The sequence below is a fragment of the Salvelinus namaycush genome, chromosome 32 (assembly GCF_016432855.1).
Source record: "Salvelinus namaycush isolate Seneca chromosome 32, SaNama_1.0, whole genome shotgun sequence".
Taxonomy (NCBI): Eukaryota; Metazoa; Chordata; class Actinopteri; order Salmoniformes; family Salmonidae; genus Salvelinus; species Salvelinus namaycush.
Window position 1 is genome coordinate 9,228,277 of NC_052338.1, and position 9,173 is coordinate 9,237,449.

The window sequence follows — 9,173 nt, forward strand, 5'->3', positions numbered from 1 at the left end:
TATATTGTTCCACTTTCAATACCTGTTTAGAGCATATCTTACTGCAAACATTATTAAAAGGTCCAGTATGACACTTTCATTCAAATGGTGGACATTGAGAAGTGTAAGAACATTACAGAATGCATGAATTTGGTCTCTAATTTGTCTTGTTGTGGATCACATTAAATGTAATGAAATAATGGTGCCAACAGAGGGCTGCCTTGCTTCTAGTCCATAGGAAACTTTGCGACAAGCATTTCGCTACACCCGCAATAACATCTAAGCACGTGGTGTATGTTTTTATATTTATTATGGCTCCCCATTACTCTTCCTGTAAAATGAAGGCAGTTTATACAATTTTTTAACTTTACTATACATTTACAACACACTGTGTGGCCTCAGGCCTCTACTCCACCACATATCTACAGTTCTAAATCCTTATGTATAGTGCGTATGTTATTGTGTGTGTGTGTGCCAATGTTTGTGTTGCTTCACAGTCCCCACTGTTCCATAAGGTGTTTTTTTGTTTTTAAAATCTAATTTTACTGCTTGCGTCAGTTACTTGATGTGGAATAGAGTTCCATGTAGTCATGGCTCTATGTAGTACTGTGTGCCTCCCATAGTCTGTTCTGGACTTGGGGACTGTGAAGAGACCCCTTGTGGTTTGTCTTGTAGTGTATGCATGATGTCCGAGCTGTGTGCCAGTAGTTTAGACAGACAGCTCGGTGCATTAAACATGTCAATACCTCATAAAGAAAAGCTGTGATGAAGTCAATCTCTCCTCCACTTGTAGAATATGTGACCAATACATTTGACTTGCATTAGATTTGGTAGATCATTGCTTTAAGTGTAGAGCATCCATAATGTACAAAGCACAAACACTTGCAATAAAAGTTGTTCAACTTGACCCATCACCAACTTATTCTACAGAACCTACTGGCCCAAAAAGAAAGAAAAATACCACCACTTCAAGTGAAATATGTACAAATGGAACATGTGGATAGGCCTTGTCTAGCTTATAGTTATACAATTAAACAAGTTAGTGTGCGCAAAGCTTTAACGTCACACAATTGCTGTATCCTATACCACCAAAACATACACATATGAAACTACACCAAACAAAATAATTATGTTTTTCCAGTTCACAGAAAAATAATATTTTAAATGTGATTGTTTTGGTGGCTTCAGTTAGGGGAAAAATAAGCTAATTTGTTTATTTGCAGAATAATATAAATCCACATTTTAAATTTACATGTACGTCTGGGTGTTCCATTGGTTCTAATATACCTGTATGACTTGAGATACATCTCACACAGTGGTAATATTACATTATATAATTCAACAAAATTACAGCACAACTTTTCAAAAGCCAAACCATCAATTAAATGAAAGTAAAACTTAAGGAAATGACCAAAGAATATTTCTGACAGCAGATCTTTTTGGATTATGTGTTTACAGTGTGTGTGCGCGCTTGTGTGTGAGACTGATGTGTGTAAGTATATGCATGTGTTATGTTCTTGAGAAGTCAAACGTCTGTTGTTTCCATTACATTGCTGTCCTCTTCAGCTCCTAAAACACATGAGAAGAGAGAGGTTACACACATAAACCCATTCTAAACAGTAGCAGTGTGTTCCATAATGGTAGTGGTTGTTTCTCTAGTTTGGTCATTAATATGAGGACATCTTAAGTGACTTACTCTGATGTTACAGAAGTGCAGAGGTTTATCAAATCTTCTGGGCACCTTTCCCAGAGTTCTCAGAGTCAGTGTCAGAAGCTAAAACAGAAATAAAGAGATTGATTTGAAAGATAATGAGTTCAGGTTAATTACCAAGTTCCTAATGCATGGCTCACAGTAAATAAAACCTTCCATATTAACTAAGTAGCTACATCAATTAACATTAAGTTTGAACCCGCATCAGAATCTACAAGGAAAAGAGAACCACTCTAAAATGGATACAGTCAAACACAACAAAGAAAAATCTCTGATCTTTTTAGAATAATGAACAATATTAAGGTCCCCACTTACTGCTGGCTGGAACAAAGCCTGAAACAGAGATAAACGTTGTGTTATTATTGATTCTGCTTTGTTGGAATATTACAATAGAAGAGCATGCTTGACAGTATTCTGAGTCCTGTATTCCTACTGCAGACATCACATACAACCTAAGTGACAACGTAATTCTTTATTTACATTAAACAGGTCAATTCAAACATACTTCTACCATCACTAATAACGCTGCACAATACTATTACTTGTAAACCAGTACTATGACTACTACTTCTAAACCACTAACTAAATCACAGCTGATAATATCTAAGATGACAGTGTAGCCTACATATGACAATAGAAAGAGGTCTTTCCACACCTTTCTTGCTCTTCTTCTTCCAAATGACAACCCCAACAACAACAACGACCAGGAGGAGAGCCACCACCCCTCCAATGATGGGGACAATGTTGGGGGCTGGGTCACCTGTAATCATCAGAACAGAGCATTCAGACTACAGTGCTAGATAGAGTTCATTTTAGATCAAAATGTACTAAGCAACATCAATAAAAATGCAGGAGGTCAATGAGAACATGTAGTCAGAAAGTTAGTGTTCCTGAGCAGGTGAGTAAACTTCAATTAGGAATATTTGGTAGGAGGGTTATGTATAGTGTATATTTGAATCTTTCTCCCTCTTACCCCAGTTTGTCTGGATCTCAGACTCAGTCAGAACCTTGATGAAGTCCTTCTTGATACCAGTGACCTGAACCACACACTGATACTTGTTGTTCTTCCACTCCTCAGACGTCACTGTGAGGTGGGTGCTTTTCTGGAAGGTTCCGTCATTGTTGGGGAGAGTCTCTCCATTCTTCACATCTTCATGGTGATCTTGTCCGTCTTTCTGCCAGGACACCATAACTCCACTGGGGTAGAAACCTGTAGCGTGGCAGGTCACTGGAGAGGAGGGGGTCTTCTGGAGCAGAGACACTGATGGAGGGACTGGAGAGAGAATAAAATAGAGGGGAAGGAAGAGAGACATACAGGCATAGTGATGAGATAAACAATTACAGGGAGCAGAACAGCAAGAGATAAAAAAAATAAAAAGAACTTGAATATGAGGTGCAGTACGGAAATGTAAATAAAGATACACAATATCATATCACTTTTCTGCCTGTAAATTCATATAATCTCCTGTGTCTCTGTACCTGTCCTCTGCAGAGTAGTCTTCCCGTATTCCAGATACTTTTTCAGCCACACAATGCATTCCTGGGTGAGGTAGCTTTTCTTGCTCTCAATGCTAGACATGTCCATTTCCCACTTCATTTTGGAGTGGAGAGCCTGCGGGACTGAGGCAATCCATGTCGCTGTCTTCAGGTCAAATGCCAGGAGGTCTTGTCCATCATATCCAATTTGGTGAAACCCTTCTGTGAATCCTGTCTCATCATCCCATGTACAGCCATACATGTCCTGGCTAATATGTATGCCTGAGAGAGAGAGAGATTACATTACAAATACTGACATGCCAACATGAACTTTCTTTACACAGCACTCACATTGAACACACACAAAACCATACGACTTCTGCATGGATTAATTTAAATTACATCAAATTTGTTATCGAAATGTAGTCACACAGACTGGGGTCTCTGAATCTCACCTCCTGTTTGATTGAAACGCTTCTGTGCTATCTGAATGTTGGTTTTAAAAACTTTCTCTGCACCGCTCAGGTCCTCTGTGGTGCTATCCCAATACCGCTGGTCAAAAACCTTCTCCATCCAGCTCTGCCTGGGGACCTTCCTCTTCGTGATGCTGTCATAGCGGCTAATGACCTGATCATTCACCATCCCCATGTCCACAAACTCAGGGAAGTCTGGGATTCCTGAGGAGGCTGTGTAGAAGTAGAGCAGAGAATGGGTCCCTGTAACAGAGAAGGTACTTTAAGGTACTGTACATGGCACGTTAATGAGTGTGCATATGCATGTTATCGTCTAGGCTAAGTGAACGTCTGTGCCTCGCATACTCCCTTAACTTCTTTGTGTTAGGGGGCAGTATTTTCACGTCCAGATGAAAAGCATGCCCAGAGTAAACTGCCTGCTACTCAGGCCCAGAGTAATTTGGACATAAATGGACTTTATCGAACAAAACAAACATTTATTGTGGAACTGGGATTCCTGGGAGTGCATTCTGATGAAGATCAAAGGTAGGTGAATATTTATAATGCTATTTCTGACTTCTGTTGACCCAAACATTTTGCTTTTTCCGTAAAGTTTTTGGGAAATCTGACACAGCGGTTGCATTGTGAAGTGGATCTAAAATTCCATGTATAACACTTGTATTTTCATCAACATTTATGAAGACTATTTCTGTAAATTGATGTGGCTCTCTGCAAAATCACTGGATGTTTTGGAACTACTGAACATAAACGCACCAATGTAAACTAAGATTTTTGGATATAAATATGAACTTTACCTAGAGAGGTTAAAAGACCTTTGCTTGAAAAACAAGGAAAAAATACGGCAATAGTACATTGTTCATCTTGAGACGCCATAGCCAATATACACTTGCTCAAAATGGTCTGAATTAATCAATGATAACTCAAGAAATCTGTTAATTATTAATTTTGATATTTTGCTGATGAGATCTTAAATCAAGCAATTTTACAACTAAGATGTTTGGAGCAGTATTTCTCAAGTGGAAAAAATGTGCATGAAAACAAGTCGTCTCTCATTGAATGAAAACAAACACTTTATTGAAGAATCCCTACGATTGACCAATCATAGACAAATGGGCGTAGCCTTCACCTACAGAACATTGGCTTGCCTCAAATTGTGCGCATGAAGACCCGAAAAATCACTTTCCGAAGCAAAAACATCAAGATGTCGTCATAATATAGGCACAAATTTTAGGATGGGAAGCATGCAGACGCCTTTAAGAGAAGCAATAACAATGTCAGCGCTAGCTAACCTTCGTTGATATTATGGCACCACTTCAACAAACACTACTAACCCTTCCTCAATAAATCAGAAAATCCCCAGTATCTTTGGAGTACCATCATACGGCGAAGACGTGGATGTTGAACATGGCAGCCCCCCATACCTCTGACTCAGAGGGGTTGGTTTAAATGAGGAAGACACATTTCAGTTGTACAACTGACTAGGTATCTCCCTTTCCCTTAAGTATGACTATGACATGAAAACCTATTGAGGTTAAAAATAACATGTTATCCTACTGTAGGCGTCAAATTTTATTCATGTATTTGATCAAAACAATACAGAACCTATAGAAAGGGGCACTCAACATGTACAGCACTGACACAAATGACAGGTGGAAAGAAATTGACAATAGAAGATTGTGGGAGCTGTACTGTTAGATTTCAGTGCGGCCTTTGATATAATTGTCAATAACCTGTTTTTGAAAAAAAAACTTGTTATGGCTTTTCAACCTCTGCCATATCGTAGCTTCAGAGTCATCTAATTGAACATATATCTTAAAAGAAATATATGTAAGCTTCTCTAATGTTAAACATGTAACGTTTGGTGTACCGCAGGACAGTGCTCTTGGCACTTTTCATATTTTGTTTACCAATGACCTGACACTGGCATTAAAACAAAGCCTGTGTGTCGATGTATGCTGATGATTCAACCCTATACAACCATAGCTAGTGAAGTCAGTGCAACCCTAAACAAAGAGTTTGTCAGTTTTAGAATGGGTGGCCAGTAGTCCTGAATATCGCTAAAACTAAGAGAATTGCATTTGGTACAAATCATTGCCTACGTTCTAGACCTCAGCTGAATCTGGTAATGAATGGTGTGGCTGTTTAGCAGGTTGAGAAGACTAAATTACTTGGCGTTACCTTAAGAATGTAAACTGTCATGGTCAAAACACATACACTGAACAAAAATATAAACCCAATATGTACAGTTTTGGTCCCATGTTTCATGAGGTGAAATAAAATACCAGTAATGTTCCATATACACAACTGAGCATTTCTCCTTTGCCAAGATAATCCATCCACCTGACAGGTGTGGCATATCAAGAAGCTGAATAAACAGCATGAGCATTACAAATGACACCTTGTGCTGGGGACAATAAAAGGCCTCTAAAATGTCCAGTTGTCACAACACAATGCCAAAGAGGTCTCAAGTTGAGGGAGCTTGCAATTGGCATGATGACTGCAGGAACGTCTACCAGAGAATTGAATGTTCATTTCTCTACCACAACGTCATTAGAGCATTTGGTAGTACGTCTAACCGGCCTCACAACTGCAGACCACATGTAACCACGCCAGCCCAGGACCTCCACATGCTTCTTCACCTACAGGATCATCCGAGACCAGCCACCCAGACAGCTGATGAAACTGTGGGTTTGCACAACGCTCATCTGCGTGCTCGTCGTCCTCATCAGGGTCTTGACCTAACTGCAGTTCGGCACCGTAACCAACTTCAGCTGGCAAATGCTCACCTTCGATGGCCACTGGCACGCTGGAGAACTGTGCTCTTCACGGATAAATCCCGGCTTCAACTGTACCGGGCAGAGTGGGCGAACGTTTTGATTATGTCAACGTTGTGAACAGAGTGCCCCATGGTGGGGTTATGGTATCGGCAGGCATAAATCGATTGCAATTTGAATACACAGCGATACATTGACGAGATCCTGAGGCACACTGTCGTGTCATTCATCCGCCGACCATCACGATTATGCACAGCCCCATGTCGCAAGGATCTGTACACAATTCCTGGAATCTGAAAATGTCCCAGTTCTTCCATGGCCTGCACTGGATCCACTTGTACGACAGCTTGTTCCAGTTCCCGCCAATATCCAACAACTTTACACAGCCATTGAGGAGTGGGACAAGATTCCACAGGCCACAATGAACAACCTGTCGCGCTGCATGAGGCAAATGGTGGTCACATCAGATACTGATTGGTTTTCTGATCCACACCCCCCATCTGTATCCCCAGTTATGAGAACTCAATAGATTGTGGGCTAATTAATTTTTCAATTGACTGATTTCCTTATTTGAACTGTAACTCAGTAAAATCTTTTAAATTGTTGCAGTTATATTTTTGTTCAGTGTAAAATCAATGATTGTAAACATGGGGAGGTCTGTCCGTAATAAAGAGACACTACACAAAGCAAGTCCTGCAGGCATTAGTTTAATCTTATCTTGATTATTGTCCAGTCATATGGTCAAATGCTGAAAAGGACCTAGTTAAACTGCAGCTGGCCCAGAACAGAGCGGCACATTTTGCTCTTCATTGTAATCAGAGGGCTAATATATCAATACTATGCATGACAGTCGCTCTTGGCTAAGAGTTGAGGAAAGACGACACATCACTTCTTGTTTTTATGTTTCTACAGTAGGGTCTCAAATGACTGTTGCTTGTTCGAATAGTAGAATACACAAGGTGCAATTTCGAAATTTGGTTGTGCATCAACCGTTCTCTTGTTATGGCAGTCACTGATAGTCACTCAATTAGCCCATGTCCACCCCATTGATTCGTGACATCATCAAAGTTGCCCATCCCAGGCCTATAGTAACATAGAACAGACTGCGCATCACCAAACACCAGGGAAAACGACATACTAAAGGTTAATATCGAAACTGATAAATGCACTTCACAGCCATTATAGCATACGAGTTCACATCTCACAGTGGACAGCCTGCCTCCACTCAAGAGCCCACATTGTTGGACATAATGAAATCAACACTTTTCCTTAATGTAATGTGTTTGTTTTATCGAGTGATGCTGTTATTCTATTCTAATTGTCTAACGTTACTCGTCTTGTTAATTTATTGTAGGGCCATTGGCGGACGAATTGTCATTTTTTTCATTTGAAACAATAAAACATCAGCGTTTAAATTGTATGAGTCACGTGTATATATCCTACAAAAAACTAACAATAATTAAAACATACTAAACAATAATGTGGAAATCACTGACCTGACAAAGCTCCATGAATACAAAAGAGGAGAATAAAATATGTCTTCATGGCGCTGATGAGTCTGGTTTTCATTAACGTTCTCCGAATTCAGGAACGGTTTGTAACTAATGCAGTAATGTAGCCAATTTAAACTGTATTACAATTTAAATTGCCTACATTACTGATTTGTTCCACCAAACTTCAGCACCGCTAAGGACACAACCAGTGAAAATGCGTTTCTGTCCTGGCAAGGCCAATTTATACCGCTCTTCTGTTTACCCGATTAACTGTAACCCAATAGGAAATCAGAAAGATACTTCGTCACCAAACACCAGGAGGACAAAAGTATTCAAGGTTATGATCGAAATTGAAAGTAAAGTCATGTCACTGTTGATGTTCAAAAACGGTTGGCAAAGGGAAAAAGGACTATAGGGTGACAGATGGATGACTGAAAATTGACTGGGAAAAAATAGGTTAAAAGCAAAGCCGTGTTCAAATTGTACCCTACTCTGTTTCTGCCGACACTCGGAAGTCGGCGATTTCCGAGTTCCCAGTTGTTTTGCACGCACCAAAACACCTCTGCTGTTTCCATACACACCATGTGACCACCCTGAGAGAAATAACTAACTTCGCCATGGTTCGTTGGACAATGCCTATGGGGAAAATGAATTACGTTTTTGTAAGGATAAATGGTGAAAATAAATGATGTGGTAAACACAGGCTTTAAGAGATATTACGTTCTGTTCTATGAGATTATATTAACCAACTAACATAGCCTAACTTTATGAATTTTGAATAATTTAGGAAATAAAAAAAAAGCACACAAATGCTTCATAATTCATAAAGGTCATGTTAACTGTGTAACGAGTGCGCTGAGAGTCGGGAAGCAAGTTCAGGGAGTGAAAACATTTAATTAATAAGTAAACAAAACAAGAAACATGAACAGCGCACCGACATGAAACAGGTACAGAAACAATGACTACTGGGGAAGAAACCAAAGGGAGTGACATAAACTCAGCAAAAAAATAAACGTCCTCTCACTGTCAACTGCGTTTATTTTCAGCAAACTTAACATGTCATGTGTAAATATTTGTATGTGTGACAGGTTAAAGGAAATACTAATTACCTGTTATACATTAAAAAGTATTAGTAAGTTCCTAGTATGTGAGGATCTTAAAACATCTAAGGTTAAGAAGATCATGCATTCAGTATTAGTTGATAGATTGATAACATTTATATAATTCTGTTAAAATCCGTCAAGCATACAAAGGGTACGAATTGTGA

The 9,173-nt window shown here is 39.4% G+C and overlaps 1 protein-coding gene across 1 annotated transcript; it reads right to left on the reverse strand.

Moving 5' to 3' along the window:
* Window positions 1-774: 774 nt before the first annotated feature.
* LOC120027448 (class I histocompatibility antigen, F10 alpha chain-like) lies at window positions 775-8,134 on the reverse strand. The gene is made up of 8 exons (XM_038972386.1): window positions 7,910-8,134; window positions 3,622-3,882; window positions 3,170-3,448; window positions 2,664-2,963; window positions 2,346-2,450; window positions 2,006-2,023; window positions 1,676-1,753; window positions 775-1,548 (listed from the first exon to the last, which is right to left on the reverse strand). Exons 1-7 carry the CDS (start codon window positions 7,980-7,982, stop codon window positions 1,704-1,706), a joined length of 1,086 nt encoding a protein of 361 aa, XP_038828314.1. The 5' UTR covers window positions 7,983-8,134; the 3' UTR covers window positions 775-1,548; window positions 1,676-1,703.
* Between the last annotated feature and the right edge of the window lie 1,039 nt (window positions 8,135-9,173).